Raw genomic sequence first — 20,494 nt, 5'->3', positions numbered from 1 at the left:
AAAGCACCAGATGTTCCTTGCACACAAACTGGTGCAATACACTTTTGGGTTAAGGTTCACTGTCTATTAGAATATTTATACTAAAATACATGAAAGGCTTTGCCAGGGTAGAGGCATGAAAGGTAACTGTTTAGTTCTGATCTCGCTCGCACCCACCCTCCATTACCACTCGACCTACTGTGAAATTTCCCTACTTCTGCTAGCTAAATGAAAACTTTAAGTAACTTACGTCTTGTAATTGCTCAAAAGTCAAGTTGTTGATTCCGCACAGGAATGATCAAATCTATCTATAATAGCAACTTTTGCTTTACATATATATATTAGATTTGTTGGTAAGTAGTCTATAATAATGTTGTTGGTGCACCCTGGAGTGGAGTACAACTATGCTCAAAATATGGGGTTGATTCAAAGGTATGAACAGAAAAAGCTCAACTCATTTTGGGCGCACCCTTGTAAGGAAATATTATGTAATGTTGAAACACAACATTTATTAAGTTATTTAAACAAAAAACAAAAAAATTAACAATCCATAACAAAAAGAAAAAACATCAATTGAAAATCAGGCTTGAATATAAGGCGAACATGTTACAATAAAATGTACTAGGACACCTTATAATGTATAGCAATATCTATTGACTCTAATAGTCACTGGGTATCAGGTGTCTGAAATATATAGTGGACGAGGCCAGAACCAATTTCACACAGATGTTGAATAGTAAGTATTTTCTACATTTGGTATAATGATAAAATATTTCATAAGGGAACAATAATTAATGGATCGCATATAATATCTGCAGATGTTAATGTCACAAATAAATATGCACAATGAGATCTAATAACATAGGTAAATCTATTTCAGGAATTGTGACCATTAATTCATGCAGTATATTTTTCTCGCAGGCATTGTTCTCCCCATAAAGGCACACCAACAGAATGAAATAACATCAAACAATAATGCTCTCCTCACAGAATCCCTCCCTAAACATTTCTGTGAGAATCGCATGTAATTGGTGTTTGTAAGAGTAGAGATAGAAGAGTCCAAATGCTTGTATACTGTACGTATGTCACTTCTACTTTTTAGTAAATGTGCATATGCAGTGAATGGATCAATGAGAGCATGACACCCCAGTATGGATTGGAAATTAGAAAGTGTGCTTGCTTCTGCTGTTTAGAGTGACATCAGTAGGTGTACCTGTGATCTGTACATATTGCAGGGGCAGATACTGACATACTCCAAATCAGAGCATGCTAGAATACCTTAGTAGGTGAAGTTATGTTAGAGAGAGATCCCAATAGTCACTGTTCAGAGCTTGTGTGCATGAGAGCAGCGTCCTGTTGTAGCTTGGTCTCGTGAGCGCTACGCTAGTACCTGGAAGTGCGGCTCTGTGATGACACACATTTCGGTTTGGTCACATCCAGCCAAGCTAACATCTCTTAGGCTTGAGAGAGCCCATGGTGAAACGGCCGTCGGCTTCAACCAGCTACTGTTTATTTTAGAACCTTACTGTGCATGATAACATGATTTAAACAATGTCCAATTTGTCCATTGTAATGGTGATGAGAGTACACGCTGACCGCTGCTAGTTTAACTAATACGGTTATACACAACTTTGATTAGATAGTTACCCCAGAGCGGGGAGAGCATAGCGGGAGTCTACTGTTAACCGCAGCAACTAATAGACGCGGCCGCGGCCCTGAGAGACTATTAGCGGGCTGGAAATAGAAATGATTGCCTCATTGGAAAGTGATCGAGCAATATTTCCTCAATATTTACACTGCATAACAATAGTGCTTATGATTGGTATACAAAGCGCAGTGTAGTGAGTGCTTGATTTAGATTGACATCAGGCATTGAGATTACCATCTATAACAATACCACTAAACACACTTTATCTGATACTCCCTACTGACATTGCAGTTGAGTCTAACATATCCAAATATTCCGAAATACTGAATATGTTTTAGCATGACTGAGATAGTGAAACCTTTTGCTTTTTGATGGTTATGTGCACAAAATTATTAAACATATAGTATAAAATTACCTTCAGGCTTTGTGTATAAGGTGTATATGAAGCATAATTTAATTTCATGTATGTACACAAACTTTGTTTTAAAAATATTGTATAAAATTACCTGCAGGCTGTGTGTATATGAAACATAACTGCATTCTGTGTTTAGCCTTGGGGTCCCATTCCCAAGATATTTCATTATGGTATGCAAATATTCCAAAATACAGAATATTTCGATATCCAAAATACCCCTGGTCCCAAACATTTTGGATATGGGAGACTCAACCTGTAATAAAATAATGTGAGTTATTTCACTGGACAAAGATACAAGCGATATAGCTTTTTCATTTTGTGAAATACATAAGGTACATAATAAAGGATCAGTAGTTGGAAGAATATTTAATGCACTGTTTCTTCTTTTTGCACGCTAACATTTTAATAGTTCACCATCTCTCAGAAATAATTTTTTTTAAAGTATATAAAATATAACTTTTTATATATTACTTGGTTTGGAGTGCACCCAGCATAATGCTTCCTTTTCTTCGTTCTTGAATATATTGGTCTCTGACTTACAGCATAAGGGTAGCACCGCATTGGGGCTGTACATAACAATTATGGAAAGGGTGTTCCTATGATAAATATATGGATACAGAACCAATGATCATGAGATAATTAATGATATAGGTTCATTGGATACTGGTGCGGGATCGTGTTATTATAAACAGTCCTGATTGAGCCTATGTCAGGCAGAATGGCCGTGGGAAATGACACCAGAGCCATATTTCTTACACATAGATATAAAAGTGTTGCATATCAAATTATTCAGCACAGTTTCCTGGTGTGTCCTAGTCGTATTGCGACTTAGATACATTTTTTAGCAAAAGCGGTAGTAGAGTTTCACGGGACCTGACGCACTGAGAGGGGCTATTTTGCGTAACTGCAGCAAAGATGTGCAAGGACATATCTGTGTTTTAGTGGGGTTTTTTTTTCTAGTGGTTATCTAAACTCCAAACCTATCCCTCTTACTGCTCCTATAAATTTAGAGTTTAGATAACCACTAAAATACATGTTTACTAGCACATCTTTGCTGCAGTTGAGCAAAATGGCTCCTGTCAGCGCGTCAGGTCCCGTGAAACTCTGCTAGCGCTTTTGCTAAAAAATTTATCTAAGTCACAATACGACTAGGACACACCAGGAAAAGGATAAAACATGTCCCTCTTACTGCCCCTATAAATTTCATCTTTTTATATGGTGACATCACAAGACTTTCTGTTGACAATATCTAAGCAATCCCAAGCATCTTTATTGTATAGATATTCGGGTTTTGAATGGTATTTGTCCAAACGAAATTTATTCCTGAATACATTCCTGCACCCAACAACAAACATTGCAGCAAATGATAGGATCATTTGATAAACCCTGAGCGTTTATGAAAGTGAGTAGGCACAGCTGCACAATCCAGGGGCAGTATGAAGTAAAAGAGGTACTCGGGGATAGGAAGTGATAGTGGGAGGTGCAAGGACTCTTACACTTCACATAGCAGTGATGAAAAGCTTCTGTCAAACTAATGTTGGAAAGGGATGTAGTTATGGCCGCCGGTCACAATCCCGACAGCAGAATTCTGGCTAGGGATTTATGATGGGCGTCGAAATACCGATGCCTATCATAATTCCGACGCTGGAATACAGGAAGACGCGCGCCTGAATGAGGTAAGTCCGGGGCTCCCACCCTGTTAGCCGGGGGGGGAGGGTTAAGTTTAGGGCAGTCAGTGGGGTTAGCGTTAGGTTTTTTTGGGGGGGGGGTGGTTAGGGTTAGGCACCCCTAGGGGGGAGGGTTAGGGTTAGGCACCCTGAGGGAGAGGTTAGGGTTAGGTTTTGGAAGCGGTAAGGGGGGGTTAGGTTAGGCACTAGGGGGGGGAGGTTAGGGTTAGGCTCCACTAAGGGATAGTTAGGGGGGGGACAGGGAAGGTTAGCATACTTACCTGCCTCTGTCTGGATTTTCATCCTGTCGGGCAGCCGCTGTCAGGATTTGCACCAGCAGCTAAACAGCCGTTGGTATTTCAATCCCATTCCGTTGGAAAAGTGTGTTGAAAAATGTATGTGTTATATGAAATAATATATATAATTTATTTACTTTTTCTTTAGACTTGTAAATGAGGAGAGAACTTTAGAAGTAGAGATTGAGCCTGGTGTTAGAGATGGTATGGAGTATCCGTTCATTGGTGAAGGTGACTATGATTTTTAGTTCCTTTCTTGTTAATATTTTTAGTAGTTTTCACGTTTTAGAATCCTTCCGTTTATAATTTTAGGTGAGCCCCACATTGATGGAGAGCCAGGGGACCTGCGCTTTCGGATTAAAGTTCTCAAGTAAGTTACACGTGATCTCATAGTCATGGAAACCAGCTTTTGGTGACTCTGCCACTAGCCATCTGCATGCATGGCATTTTACATTCATATGGGGGTGGTAGGGTTGGGAGGGAAACGGGAGAGTAGCCCCAATCATTTTTAAAAGCATCTCCTATACGTCTCATTATAGCTTTTTTTCATTTCATCACTTTTGCGGAGGAATGAGCTGTTAGGGTACTGACCAATTTGTCCACGACTGTATGTTATTAAATAAGAGGTTTCCAGTGAATTTTCCCATTTATTGTACACTACATTTCAATTAGCATTTACTTTTTATCATCATTCTACCAGAAAAATTGTGAGCAGAGCGATACTAAAAACCTAAGAATCATAATGGATTGGGGAGTCTAGAGTGGAAATCTACAAAATGCTCATACTTAAATGGTCTGTTACACACTGCTCAAATTGTGTGACTTACATTACCATTTGCTGCAGGTCAGAATTTCTGCCTGACCTTGTTCAAGAACCATGCACTGACATCACCATCGTGCACTAAGGCCCTGATTCAGAGCCGGACGCTCTGACCAGAGTGCTCGCTCTGAATCAGGGCCCACCTCCATTAATATGGAGCATCCTCCTGGACGCTCGTATAGCTGTGGGTCACCACCCACAGCATATACGAGCGTGCAGGATGATGGTCGCGATGATCTTGACCATCGCGACCATCGAAACTGCGAGCAGAAGCCTGCGGTTGAGTTTCTCAACCGCAAGGCCAGGAGTGATTTTGGCTCTATCAGAGCCAAAATCACTCCCACTGACATCACAAGTGATGTCAGTGGGGCTGGCTTCAGACGGTAGCCGTTCCCTTGGGAACGCCTCCGTCTGGCAGCACGCCCACCAAAGGGGGCGTGCTGTCAGTCAACATCGACAGCACGCCCCCTTTGATGAGACACTACGAGCGAAGGAAAGTTCTTCTCCCTCCGTCGGGCGCATGCGCAGTGCAAACCATCGACCCACTTGCGAGCGGACAGCCGCTCGCGAGTGGGTCTGAATCAGGGCCTTACTCAGCAAATATCAGTTGCAGTCTATTATCCAGCTCAGTGAAATCACCAGCTGCACTGATTAGAGGATTCCTGCAATCAGCCTCTACAAATCTGTTCTAACCTGCTTCTGTCTAATCCCTGGTACTGCATTTGGTAAGCTGGTTTGACCTTGGCTATCCTCTACGACCTGCACACGTCTGCTCCCCTGGTACCTTGTTGTCCGTTTGGTTCTGACCCGGCCTGTTCACTACACTGAAAGTCTTCTCCACACCATCCAGAATTCACCAGCACCTGTATAGGGGAACCTATTCTGAGGGCCGCAACCTGTGTGTCGGACGCAGCCAAGCCCATACCCTCTTGCGAGGGTCCCTGGTGAACACCGCCGGCACATTAGACTACGCGCCTCAGAAATAGGTCACACCAATCCCCAAATACGGGTTGCATCCATTTGCCATCCGAAAGTTGTGACAGATTGCTCTGGCCTCAAAAAATATGGATGCTGCTGGTCAGACTCAAGTGGCAAACCCCAGTCTGGGTTTTATGAATGTGGTAAAAAGATTTGAGATGACACAGGCTGATTTGTTTTACCATGGCTTCTCAGTCTCAGAGTTTTTTCAGACTCTGTTAACCCCTGCATACCTCCACCCACTGCTGGAGATTTTGCTGGTAATCTGCAACTACATAATTCGGTTAAAGGGACCACTACTCACAATTGCTCACAGACCTCCTCAGTCACCAAGTAAATTGAATCCTGCACGACTTGGAGTATTTCAGCAATTGTTAGAGCAGCTGCAAAAGCTTTTAACCAATATTATGCTGATTCTACCGGAATTAATTGCTTCTGATTTTGACAAAACACCAACTCAGTATAATAAAACCAAGGAGTTTGTTGATTTGGGAGCCTTAAAGACTGTGGTCTCCTCCTCTGTACCGAAAAGGGAGAAATATTAGAGTTTTCCACGGCCCAAGCTGTCAGAAGCTGAACCTCAGCGGCGCAAGGAATTTCAACTTTGTCTTTACTGTGGGGGTCCTGATCATTTTATAAAAGACTGTTCTCTGTGCAAATCAAGGAAGGGTGACAAGTCTCAGTGTCTCAGCATTAATGCCAATGAACTATCTAGATTGATTGTCACCTTCAGTTCCAGTTTCCACTACTAGGAGTGCTAAGGAAGTTGCCCAAAAAGGAACTCCAGTGCAAGATTGGGTCCAGTGACAAGAGCACCCTATTCCAGGTTTGGAAATCAAGAGTGTTCAGATCTCCCAAAATCAGTGAGAAGTCTGTTCTTGCAGTCTCAGGAGGAGTATTCGATATTCAAACTCCAGAAGGAGTATCCGATGTTCAGTCCTCAGCAGGGGTATCCGATGTTTCAGTCCAGCCCCAGAGGGGGGCATCTGACTTCGTAGCCCCAGAGAGGGCATCTGATTCTATAGCCTTAGGAAGGGCATCTGACTTTGTAACCCCAGGAGGGTTGTCCTGATTTTACAGTTCCAGGAAATTTGTCTGTGTTGCCATCCCCAGAGAAGGTGTCTGTGTTGCCATCCCCAGAGAAGGTGTCTGTGTTGCCATCCCCAGTACTAATACGGTCCAGACTCAGAAAGGGTCATCTAAACTTCCTGCTCCATCCAGTTCCAGTGTGTCTGGTCTTAATCCGGTTTTGACCTGTACAATTCCTGCCAGTTTATGTGTCTCAAATCCCAATCCGGTTCTACCTATTCAGCCAAGTGAAAGCCCTCCGTCTCCTGGTTCCAAAAAGGACTTGGAGTTCTCACAGATCAATATAATACCTGCTGCAGTGGGCCCTTCACCTGATTCTTTGCTTAGAAGTTCTGTGGATGATGGATCATCCATTTATTTTGATGGAGACTTAGATCAGTTTTATGCCTTGGTACGTCAATATCTTTCCAATGTGGATTCCGGATTGTTGCCTTCTCTTACTCCTGCCAATGTGGTAAAATATTTCCTTTTGGCCTTTAGGGGTAAAGCTTTAGACTGGGCTAATCCACTTATAGAGACCAAGGATCCCATTTTAAAAGATCTCTCAGCTTTCACTGAAGCGGTACTGCAAAGGTTTGCTCCAAAAGCATCGAGACTAGCACAAGGTCCACAGCCTGCGGTATTGAGACTTGGGGTCACTTCCTTGGATGATGGATCCAAAGGACCAGGATACCCACTTCTGGTGCTGTTTCCAAGGAAAAATATTTGATTCTGATTATGATCCTGTAGCGGATGAAGCACCTTTCCCTGGAGGTCCTATGTTTAGAAAGGAAGTTTTCCTTGAACCAGAGATTCCGTCTCTACCAGGTGGATCAAGACGTTCCTGAAAGGGCAAGAAGAATCGCCGAAAGCATTAATGGTTACATGTTTTCTGCTTCTCCAATGAAGAGTTGTGTTGATCTTCAGATGTCTATTCAAGATTTTTTTTTTCTCAAGTCATAGGGGTGTCCGGAGGCCACCCGTTAGGAGGGGGTAATGTCACACTCTTCTCAAATTGTGTGACTTACATTACCATTTGCTGCAGGTCAGGATTTCTGCCTGACCTTGTTCGAGAACCATGCACTGACATCACCATCATGCACTATGGCAGCTGCTAGCATTCTTCCAGTGGGAGTGCTCCTGCCTCAGCTGACCTCAGCAGCCTATCAGGGACTGGCAGCAGATTCATATCCCCTGTGAGAACTCCCACTGGTGTCAGAGCAAAGAGTTGCTTCCCAGTGTTAAGTTCTATCCTGTGGCTCCTTTTTGCAGAATACCATCACTGCCATCTGGCTCAATATCTACAGTTTCTGTGTCCTGATTTGTGTGCTGCTGTATTCCAGTTTAGGAATCGCAAGCTGTTCCAGTGAACTTACTCAGCAAATATCAGTTGCAGTCTATTATCCAGCTCAGTGAAATCACCAGCTGCACTGATTAGAGGATTCCTGCAATCAGCCTCTACAAATCTGTTCCTGACCCTGGCTTTGTTTCTGACCTGCTTCTATCTAATCCCTGGTACTGCATTTGGTAATCTGGTTTGACCTTGGCTATCCTCTACGACCTGCACTCATCTGCTCCCTGGTACCTTGTTGTCCGTTTGGTTCTGACCCTGCCTGTTCACTACACTGAAAGTCTTCTCCACTCCTTCCAGATTTCACCAGCACCTGTATAGGGGAACCTATTCTGAGGGCCGCAACCTGTGTGTCGGACGCAGCCAAGCCCATACCCTCTTGCGAAGGTCCCTGGTGAACACCGTCAGCATATTAGACTCCGCGCCTCAGAAATAAGTCACGCCAATCCCCAAATCTGGGTTGCGTCAATTTGCCATCTGAGAGTTGTGACATGGTCTCTGTATTTGTATAAAGAGCATATTACCTCCAGACTTCCAATATGAGGTTCAGTTTAGTCCGGCTCGATGAGCACATTTGTCAGTAACAGTAGCCACTTACCCCTACTGGGTGCAAGGCAGAATGAGTAATGTGATTTCCACAACACAATGTATTGCACATTACAGCTAGCTGAATCGTCCTAATAATGTTAAAAGGTAAAAAAAATCACCTAAAGGTTGTGGTTTTTGTTTTAGCGTTACATTGTAATTTTAACTTTGTATGTGACAAGGACCATAAAAGTTTTGTATTGTGATAAAACAAACTGCTTCGAATATACAGAAACTTAAGTGGTTAAAAAATATTAACTTGGGACATAACATTCATTCAGTCAAAGAAACAGTTTTGTAACAGTCACTATCTGCTTAGGGGCATATTCAGTTAGGTGCGAGAATAGCAAAAATCCCGCACCTGTGGGGTTTTCCTGCTGGTGTGGGATTTTTGCTATTCAATTAGGTGCAGGGTTTTTGATTTTTTTTTTTTTTTTTTTTTGCGCACCTCCAGAGCACAACCAATTTTTCCTTAAATCAATATTTTTGGGAAAAGTATTCGGGAAATGCTCTGGAACCCCCGGCGGCACCCCTCCTAATGACTAAGCAATTGGAAGTTTCCAATTAGCTTAATTAGCCAGTAAATTCTATGTTGTGTGAGTGTAAGTGAGCCCCCCCGAAGGCAGCTGCCGGGAGAACCACATTTACAAGCAGTCCCTCCCCTCCCAGCAGGTCCCTCCCCAGTGCAAAGATGGAGGGGAGATGACAGGGAGCTCTGGAGACCACCGGACTAATAGTGGTGGTTGTTTTTTTGTTTTTTTTTCAATTGAATACCGCTGATACCGGGAGCACGCATATTCCACAATTGGGCACGAGATCTGTGTTCTTTTTTGCGGAGAAAACCTTGCTTCCAATTGTAAATATTGGAGATGAAGCAAAATGTATTGCCATAACTAAAGATGGGAAAACTAGTGCTGTCTCGTGACCTATCTGTTTTAATTGTGGCTTCAGTTTGAACTGATGTATGCGTTTTCAAATATGTTACTATTTATTTCCATTTTTTGCTTATTTTTTATACAGGCATCCCATATTTGAAAGAAGAGGAGATGATCTTTACACAAATGTAACAGTTTCTCTAGTTGAAGCACTTATAGGTTTCGAAATGGATATTACTCATTTGGATGGCCATAAGGTATATTTAACAATAAACTTTCAAAGCCTTTGAGATTAATAAGCCATTTGTGTCAAGTTTACCTCTAATGCTAAGTATACTGTATATAGATTCTTTGGGATGTAGTTGGCATCCTGGCTGTCTGGATGCCGACGCTCAAAATAACGGCGCCGGAATCCCGGCGCCAGTATCCTGACCGCCGGCATCCTGAAGGTTAGTATTGAGTTATTGGGGTTAAAGGGAGGGTTAGGGTTAGACACTAGGGGGAGGGTTAGGGTTAGGCTACGGGGGAGGGTTGGTGTTAGTATACTTGCCTAGATGAGGTGGGATTTCAACTGTCGAGATGCCGCTGTCAGTATTGTGACTGCTGGCATCCTGTGCCCAACCTGGATTCTTTGGCATGTTGGACTCTAAAATATACCTTTTGTTTTTTTTAATGGATATGATTGCTGTTTTGAAACCTTATAATTGTACACTCTGCCAATCATTTTAATACTGTGCACATGCACAGATGTTGTTTACAATTGGGGGGTTAGTTGAGAAATAAACTTTGCCCACAGAAAACACTGCTTCCATCGCAATGTCGGTGCAGTTTATATTTCACTGTTGGTGCAAGATCAATATAGTTAACTCCTTCGCTGCTGTGGGTTTTCTCACCCTTGTGCTGAGGCCATATTTTTACGTTACCGATTGTCCCATTCCAGCATCAACAGCGCTGATTTAATTATTATTATTTTTTTTTATGCGTTACCCACAGAAATATATAGCTTGTTTCTTCTTCAGGGTCCATAGGGGTTGCACAGGGATTCCATGGGGGGTGTGGTCGGAGAGGTCCGGGCACCAAATGGTTAAAGTTTTAGCTCCCAGGATGCGCTGGTCCTCCTCCACATATACCCCGTCCCCAGCCACAGGCAGACCGTTTTTCGTTTGGTACCGGCAGGATTGGTCGCACCTTTAGACACTGGGACTGCTTAGGCACCCTCAAGTATTTATTTTTTGTTATGGTTTTTTTTTTTTTTTAATGTTTAAACTGAGCAAGCAGCAAGGCATGCTAATGGGCGCCTGTGCTGCTGCTACAGCTACCTCCACTGGTGGCACAACACCGTGATTGGTTCGGCGATTACGGCGGGGCTCTGCTATCCGCCTCACTGGGGACCCAGGGCTGCGGCCAGATAGACTGAGAAGATCAGGTAAGGTAAGGTGATTCCCCGCTTGTGGGGAATCGCGTGTTGTGCAGTCCTTACCTCCGGCGGTGGAGACCTGCTGGAGGTCGCTGCAGTGGGGCGACTGGTTCATCCACTCCCCCACTAGACCACCGGGGCAGTTTAAAGCTGGCATCGAGGCTTATGTAGAGGCCAGTGGCGCCTGGTGACAGATGCAGCAGCGGGGAGGTAGGCTGTCCCCCAGCAGCCCCTCACCCAACTCAGAGCGCGATCCCTCACAAGAGGCTTCCCGGCTCTGAGTGCTCCTCCCCTCACCCTCCTCCCTATATGAGACGCTCAGCAGTCATTAATCAGGGCTTTTCTGAAGCTACAGGTCTCAGGAGATTCGGGTCCAGTCTTCCTGTATACCTCTCCCTGGTGCCAGGATATACAGCACACAAATCCTACCAGACCTTTTGAGGCTTCAGGGTTTGATTTAGTGCCTATTTTATAAGTATATTTATATGCATTGTATGTGACTTATGCTTGCTCTCCTGTTGTGATATACTGTCTTTAAACTTTCTTACTGTCAGTTATATCTATACCTGCTGCTCTTATTTAAAACCTCAACTACCAGGTGTGTAGGGGTTCATTGTTACTTCATATTTACTTGTATTTGTGAAGGGTGTCACTCTGCATTACTAGCATACACTAATTGTGTGCTGCTGGCTAGTTATTACTATGTCTTCTAAGGGTAAACAGGAGCCTGAGGCACCTGAGCTGGTTACTTGCAGATCCTGTTCAGCAGGCTTGTCCGCTCAGGATTTCTTGCCGGATGATTTTGTGTGTTATTTGTTATGTACCACCTTCCCTGTCCAGGAGCCACATTGGGTGCGCTCCTTATCCCAGGTTATGACGTAGCTAGTGGACCGCTTATCAAGCCCCATACTGCCTCCCACCACGGGTACTCACAGCTATTACAGCCTACTATGTCGGTACCCCCTATGCATCCTCCTTGGATGGATGTTTATGCCCACTCAGTTCAGAATATGGCTTAGACATCTGCCGCCTATCAGCAAAAGTTACAGGCGAACAGATCGTTAGCCACCAAAGCACATAGGCGGACTGTATCATCCTCTCAGTCCACCCAGCTTTCAGATTCTGACGCGTCATCTAAGGAGGCAGATGATGCATAAGGTTCTCTCAGGGTTCTCCCAGTGATTGACAGTCTGCTGCCATTGGTGGGTGGGGAGGGGGTGCGATGCCCTCCGTTCCCAGAAACTGAGGCGTGTCGCCACCGTTGGGGGGTAGGGAAGAAGCATGGATCTCCGTTGGTGTCCCCACCATTAGGGGAAACTGCTATGGGGCATCCCCATGGTATCCCTGTGGATCCCCTATGGACCCTGAAGAAGAAATTAAGAGTTATGGTAGACTTACCTTTTGTTAACGATTTCTTCGAAGTCCATAGGATCCACAGGGCGCCCACCCTGACTCACCTGGCCTCAATGGGTTTTTTTTTTCTCTTGATCACTGATTCCTTCTTCTGGGAGAGTGTTTCTTTAGTATATGGTTCTTCCTTCTCCTCCTTCCTGCTCCTGCCTTGCTCTTGTTTACAAAACTGTCTGCCTGTGGCTGGGGGCGGGGTATGTGTGGAGGGGGACCAGTGCATCCTGGGAGCTAAAGCTTTAACCGTTTGGTGCCTGGACCACACACACCCCATTGTATCCCTGTGGATCCTATGGACTTCGAAGAAATAGTTAACAAAAGATAAGTCCACCATAACTCTTCTTCAGAAGACTTTTTTCTATTTTCAGAATATACAATTGCTCTTTTTTTTTTTCCTCATTTTAAAATGTCAAAATTCTTTTTAACCCATGTGCTTATTTAAATGAGCACCACAAAGAAATACTTTGTGGTTCTTGTTTCGCCAATAGTCTACAGGAGGGTCAGGGGACTTCCAGTTTCTAGCTATTAAAGATTTAGCTGCTGCTAAAATATGGGAGAACCATTTTTATTCAGTGAAGAATCTATATCTGAAAATGGTTGCAAGAGCAGGAACACCCATAGATCCAAGGAGAGCGAAGGCCAGAGATGGAATTGATACGTGAGAGAACCTCCTTCTAAAATTGGACAATACGAGGGCATGTCCACTAAATGTTCCCCCAACAGTCCAGGACGGAGATAGGGAACATTTTTGGAAAGTTTGTCCGGTGTGTAACACCACCGATAGTAAAGTTCATATGCAGTTTCCTTAATTTGTGTGGAGATAGAACACGTAGCTATTCCCTCCCTCACCTCCCAGCAGCAGTCATCCAGAGGTATACCAAGAATCCTTTCCCACTCCCGCTCATGATGGTCCTGAGGAACAAAGATAACATCAATCAGCAAAATATATATATAGATATAATAGATCATTCCCCTGTGAAGAGGGCAACTAAGGCAGAGCATTTCATAATCAATAATCTCTACGGGACTCCCTCTTTCAAACAAGGGTGCCGCCATCTCTCTAAGTCCCTTTATCTCCCCAACCTTGGCATTAAAAGTCCCTAAAAGTAGTGGCGGCGCACATGCACGCAGAGGTCACTGCTCCGGGACTGGCCCCAGCGGTATATCGGACTCCCTACCGGTGATTAGTACCGCAGGGAAAAGGTAAATTACTGGGTGGCACTTTGCTGTGGATGACGGGTGGTACTTATCTGAAGTTTTAAGTGGATGACAAGCCTCACTCGTCCCCTGCATTGAAGTGGTCCAAGTATGAACTTAATATAACTTCAAGGCTATATGAATAATTTGACCCATTTAAGTTATTAAGTGACTAATATTCTGTTTGGAGCTTCAGTCTAGTGCTATGATATTAGAAAATCATGAGCATTGCCCTGAAAACAAATAATAACACTTTTCTGCCATGTTTTTACATTTTAACCACATGTATTCTTGGTACTCTGGGAAAATGTCCCAACTGTATTTTGAAAGAGTTTAGCGCTTAAGATGTAGCACTGTCTCTTCGGATACAGTTATTACATGGCAGGATTCCTACAGATGAGTCCTTGCTAGCGTTGCTCTCAGCTTGACACATATTCAATAGGGTAGCGAGAGATGATGTGCTCTGTTAATGATACCATCTCGCACTATGGTTTCGAGAGTTTATATTACCAAAAAACATGATGACTGTCAGTGTTGCTGCCTGTCCATAAGACCGACGAATGGATAAAAATTGAAAAATTGTGTTGCCCTACATAGGTGATCTATGACATACGTGACAAACCACTATCTACAAAATAACTTTCCTTGTTTAGCCACATTGTTAATCTACTGCATAGATGGCAAATTTGAGGAGTATTGATACTCTGTTACTTAATGATAATATTCTGCTATTTTTTCACTTATATTCTGCTACTTTTTTGTTAGTGTTAGCTATTTTATTCACATTTTTCTTGCATATTTCATATAAACAAAACAGAAATCTTTCAGACCTCGCATACTACAAACAGCCAGTAGCATGGAGATAGAGGGGGATTTGGCATGATTTTTGCAAAGCTTAGTAAGGACACGTCTGTACCTAGAGGTCACACCGTTCAATCCTAGTAAGATTTTGACATGGCAAAATAAGGACACAAATGACTGCATCATCGGATCATTTCCAAGTTGGTAGATGTAATTTATAAAAGGAATTTTACATCTTCATGTGACTGTTCCTAATTCTTATATAAAATCTCGATAACCCAGATTTATCAAACCTTCTAAAAAAAGAAACGTTGAGGTGTTTCCCATAACAACCAATCCGCTTCTAGCTGAATGTACTAGACCACAGGTTCTCAAACTCTGTCCTCAGGACCCCAAACAGTGCATGTATTGCAGGTCTCCTCTCGGACATAATTAGCTCCACCTGAATACTTCTGTGTACCTGCTAGGTGACCTGGAAAACGTGACCTGTGTGGGGTCCTGAGGACCGAGTTTGAGAACCACTGACTGAACTATACAAATGATAGCTAGGATCTGATTTGTATGGTCGACATTTCCACTTTTCCTATTAAGGGCCAAATTCAATTAGCCGGGAAAAGTGCCGTTTGGAGAAAAGTTTTCGCCGATTTGCGCTTTTCGCCTGTTTTCTACTCTTCTCCGTATTCATTTCCAGGACGTTTTCGCCTATGCGAAAACTTTACATGGGGAAACAGGCAAAAAAGTTTCACCACATATAGGCCTGCTAATTGGAAGTGCAAAATCGCTGTTTTGGGGTGCAAATGTGGGGATTTGATTCAGAACCCTTTTGGACACCCCAATAATGACTAATCGGTCAAAAAAACTTTTATAAAAATTTAAAAAGTGTTGGAAAATGGGTAAAAAGTGTGTGTGGGGGGTGGTTTTTGTGGGGGCTATATGAGACAGGAGTTTTTGAGATTGCAGGAGGCTGCAGCAGGTGTATTTTTAAGTTGTTGTTTTTTTTTTTTTTTTTTTAAATCCTCATTTTAGAGACATCAGAATATACTAGTACCCATTTTCATGTACCCCAAATGTAACTACGGTACTTATTTTTTTTTGAAAAGACTTTGCTTTCTGTCATTTTTCCACACATATGCAAATATGCATGTAACAGCCCATTGCAACAAAATAAGTTCACTAAATACTTTTATTAGGGCTACTACTACTATTCTATATTGATTCCGAGGGTCTGAAGCTTTTTATGTGGTACAGACTGATTTCCCTCAAAAAACTATCCTTTTCGCTTTGTAAAGCATTCGTTCCGCGATTTCGCCTGTTTTACAATTGAATAGGGGGAAAAGCAGGGACGCTCATGGAGAAAACATTGCATTACAATAGGCAAATTAGTCAAATTCATTCCGCTTTTCGCGGCTAATTGAATTCGGCCCTTAGTTTTGCTAAATCTACCCCTAAGTGACTTAAACCCTTCTGCAACATTTACAGAATACATTGCGTTTCTTCCTGACATCCTTCTGGGATTTTTGTATACAGTGTATCTGTTTCATTTGTATGGCATTCTAATGTGTGGTGTCTGTTATATTGGCTAAAAGAATTGTTGAACACAAATATTGTGTATGATTTCTTCAAAATGTTTAGATTTTCTTGTATAATATATTAATAGGTTCATATAATGCGAGATAAAATAACTAAACCAGGAGCAAAGCTTTGGAAAAAAGGTGAAGGACTTCCAAATTTTGACAACAATAACATTAAGGGTTCTCTAATTATTACGTTTGATGTGGAATTCCCTAAAGAACAGCTAACAGAAGAGCAGAAAGATGGTAAGCATATGATCTAATATAGTACAAATGCTTTTCTGCTGGGGCCAAGCTAAGGTTAATATCCGGTTATAATTTGTTTTAAGTTTTATATAATTTTTTTCACACTCTTAATTTAACAGTGAAAGTTTTGTTTTTTACAGAGGAACAAATACAATAGACACAATATTGTCTAAATAACCTGTGCAGATGTTAAAAACCATGTATGTGGAAATATAGAGAATAGAAAATATTAAAACCGAGTTTGGAAGGAGAGAAGGCTGCACAGTGAAAAATAGGGAAAATCTGTGTACATACTGTAGAAGACATGTTTGCGTCCATGACCATGGCTGCTGAAGGTCATTCATAAAAAGTACATCTTGGATTAATTTTTATAATTACACACCCATAAAATGGTTCAAAACATGTTTTTGTCATTTTCCAAGTACAGGGATATCTGGTATGTGAGTTCTAATCAAGGTCTATGACAGAGAGCTTTGTGAGTCAAACCTTACCAAAGTTGATCTTCTAGTATGTAAAGTACAATAGCTGTAAATATGATACATGTGAGCAAGTATGTAGTGGAAATATATTGTTATATATATATATAATAAGTTATTAATATATCATGCCATCAGAGACAGCTTCCTGTTATTGTTCATGTAAATAATCCCCATTTAGTTTAATCGTATACTGTGCTGTTCTTTTAAAAGCTGAAGCCTGGTATGTCCTCTATTTTATAACTGATCTGTTTGTGTATTTTAGGTGTGAAAAAGCTTCTGAAGCATGGATCAGTGCAGAAGATTTATAATGGACTTCAGGGATATTAATCATACACAAACTTTATGCAAAAGAGTAAATGGACATATTTATTCTGGGGTTCTTTTTTGTGTTTTTTAATATAAATAAATGTTCCACTGACTTGGTCTTAACCTAGTTTGCAATATTTATTTTCACTTGGCAATAAGTGTGGTTTTTATTTTTACATACAGTACATATATTTGTATAAATACATATAATAGTATGGTGATGACAAAGACCATGAAAATCTAATTTCTTCTTCCTCCGACAGGGGGCACAGGGACAACTCTTGGGTATAGCCTGGAGAGGAGAGTCTGGGCACCAAACTGTTAATGCAAATTACCCACAAGCCCAGTCTCCTCTCCTCTATACCCCGCTCCCAGGCACTGGACACACGTTTGAGTTTCTTGGCGGCAGGAGCTGGGCACCAGTTTGTAGGGGGCTACTTTAGATGCTCCTCCAAGTTTTGTTTAATTCACTTTTATTTTAATAGTTTAAGAGTGGGCAGTGTAAGGCATCCTATAGGATGCGCCCCCCCCACTGCCGCTCCACCATCCCCAGTGCAGGTGTCCGCAGCACTGGTGTCTGGGTCAGTGACTTCGGCCGCGGACTCACACACACAGATGCCACTAGGAGCAGCCAGTGTACATCGTGGGATATAAGGTAAGGCGGCTTCCTGCACACCGGGTACCACGAGTCAGTGGCTGTCACCGCTGGAGCAGGACACATTCGGCGGTGCTGGTAGTGAGGGGCACCCAGTCTGACCGCACTCAACACTAGACCACCATGGACTTAGTATTGGATCAGGGGCTGCTTTATTGCATTTCATATTTCCCTGGGGGTTTGACCAGCCAGGGGAGGCGGGCGCTTCCTTGTTTGCCCCTCCAATGGGGTGAGCTTCACCTACGAGGCCAGCAAGCCCCAGGCATGTTTCTTTGCACTCCTCCCCCACTAGAACACTGAGTGGCCATTTTAGCTATAGCCTGTCTCCGCGTCGGAGGGTGCAGCAGGGCTCCTGTGTCCCCTGATAGCCTGCACCCAGCAGCTGTGCTACTTTCCTGCTCCTTCCTGCTACATTTGGCTGGTTTATTGAGCTTTGTGCACACATTCTGCATCGAGTGGTCTGAGTGTATGGTCCCTGTATGTAAGTGTACTTTCCTCATATCTGTGCTCCTGGGACTGGTCACTGAGGGTACATCCCTTGCAGGGGTGAGTACTATTCTAGTTGGTAGTGGCAACAGAAAAGTGGATAAATTTAACAGTACAAGTGTATTCACAGTATACTAGCACTGAAAGACCCTGATTTGCTTACACCTTACTGTTTAGTGTGTAGTTTTTTCTGTGACCAGAAATAAGGCTACAAAGGAAAAAATTGGGTGTGAAGATAACACATGCGCACTTGGCTGTCCCTTAGACTCCTTAGTAAGAAAAAGTGTCACCAAATACTTCAAAACAAAGTACAACATATAAATATCACCAAGTGTGTCCAGGAGGCGCTCCTAACAATACAATCAGAAATCTCCGTTCAATTACCTCTGGGTATATCTGTCCAACAGGATCTTCTTATTCCTTTATATCTGGAATAGTCACCTCAAAAAAAAATACGAATAATATTCTCATAGTGTAGTAATTTTAGGACCAATCAAAATATAGAAAACAGTATTTATGCTTAATTACCCCAAATATTGGTCTACCATGTAAAGTAGACAATCAGGCACTTTCAAGGTTTATCCTAAAATACAGGCTGTGGTTCCCCACGGCACCTTCAGATCTTTAGAATCCCATATTCGTTCAACAAGTATGTAAAAAATAGAAAATCTCCAATAGTGTAACAATGTTTTATTCAAAATACAACATAAGAGATAAAAATAAATTAAATGAAGATGGATGGACCCTTACCGAGTATAATGGTCTGAATTAAGTAGACAAATTTCACTTTTAAGAAACGGGTGAATAACCAGGCGTCCCCACAATCCACCAACTATCTACCAGGTAAGGTCCAAGAATGTCCAGGTAACCAGGTAACGTGCCAACACGTTTCGATACATAAAGTGTGTATCTTCCTCAAGGCATATGCTGAAGGAGTAAAAGGGCCCGTATTTAAACAGCTCTCAATAGAGCCTACAGAAAAACCTAATTCCAGACATAGATCTGCTAATAACTAATAAACATAGTGAATCCCAAGAAATCCAGTCCATAATGGATCCAACCATATATTCCTGTGGATCCTCAATCACGAGTGGACAGGTGTGCATCCATGTATCTCCGTTATGCACAGGAAGTGGCCAAAGTGCGTCGGCAATGTGCGTCTAGTTCTGCCTATATAGAATTTTTTGCATGAACACTCTATTCCATACATAATATTATATGAATGGCAGGTCCTAAATTCCTTAATGGCACAATTTTTTCCATTGTCACCTCTTCTTTTTTTCTTTCCAAACTTATTAGAGATGTGTTTATAGCCAATGCAAATTCCACATCTGTGGAAACCAGTAGTAAAATTAATACTCGTTTTAGGGCTAGGGGCATGATAACTGTTGACCAATTTAGATTCGGGGCTTTTCTAAAAATACACACTGGAGCATCAGATCATTGCTGATGATAGGATCTCTTTTTAGCAGATTCCAGTGCTTTTTTAAGATTTTTTTTTAACTAGATGTTGAGACGTGAAATTGGTGATGAATGCCCACTTAAAATTATCCCCATTCTTAGGACAATTCTTAACTGAGTCATTCAACAAATCTACTCTCTCTAGTTTAGACACCTTCTCAAGGGAATCGTTCACCTCTTTTGCATCATATTCACATGAGATGAAACAATTCCTCATTTCGTCTACTTGTTCTAAAAATACATTTTGATCAGAACAATTATGTTTCACCCTTTTAAATTGACCAGTGGGGATAGACTCAAGCCAACGTTTATGGTGACAACAATTTCTATTAATGTAAAATCTTTAGTCGGTCGGTTTAATAAAATTTTTGGTTTTGATTTGATCCCCCTCAATATAGATTGTTAGATCCAGGAAATCTACATTGGTTTTACTTATGTTAAAACTAAGATTAATATTGCGATAATTTGAGTTAAGAAATGTACTGAAATCATCTAGATGATCTAGTGGTAGTCATATAAATAGTGAAGGAAATGTGTAATGTGTGTGCTGATGAGAAAAAAAAAATGAATTCATTTAAATAAATAAAAAATACAAAGGGAAAAGGAAACAGGTAAAATGAAGGAGGATCAAAGAGGACCAGAGGTGGAGAAGGATCAGGTAAAGGACTGAGAGACACATGGTAGAGGTGTGTGAACAGGAAGGAATGTAATGAACCAGTGAGGAAAAGGGGGGGGGGGGGGAAAGGGGGGGAAAAGTAGAGGCTAAATGTGAGAAGTATAGTAGGA

The 20,494-nt window shown here is 42.1% G+C and overlaps 1 protein-coding gene across 1 annotated transcript in view; it reads left to right on the top strand.

Moving 5' to 3' along the window:
- DNAJB11 (DnaJ heat shock protein family (Hsp40) member B11) overlaps nucleotides 1-17,229 on the top strand; it is a 34,385-nt gene extending 17,156 nt beyond the window's left edge. The window contains exons 6-10 of the mRNA XM_088451032.1: nucleotides 4,154-4,236; nucleotides 4,318-4,375; nucleotides 9,828-9,939; nucleotides 16,162-16,321; nucleotides 17,063-17,229. Coding sequence (XP_088307158.1) covers nucleotides 4,154-4,236; nucleotides 4,318-4,375; nucleotides 9,828-9,939; nucleotides 16,162-16,321; nucleotides 17,063-17,127 — 478 coding nt within the window. The 3' untranslated portion in view covers nucleotides 17,128-17,229. The remainder of the gene's footprint in view (nucleotides 1-4,153; nucleotides 4,237-4,317; nucleotides 4,376-9,827; nucleotides 9,940-16,161; nucleotides 16,322-17,062) is intronic.
- The last annotated feature ends 3,265 nt before the right edge of the window (nucleotides 17,230-20,494 follow it).

This window comes from Taudactylus pleione, unplaced genomic scaffold (genome assembly GCF_031769625.1).
Source record: "Taudactylus pleione unplaced genomic scaffold, aTauple2 ptg000536l, whole genome shotgun sequence".
In the NCBI taxonomy this organism is placed as follows: domain Eukaryota; kingdom Metazoa; phylum Chordata; class Amphibia; order Anura; family Myobatrachidae; genus Taudactylus; species Taudactylus pleione.
Note: the sequence above shows the minus strand (reverse complement) of the source record. Positions and strands in the feature narration are given on the sequence as shown.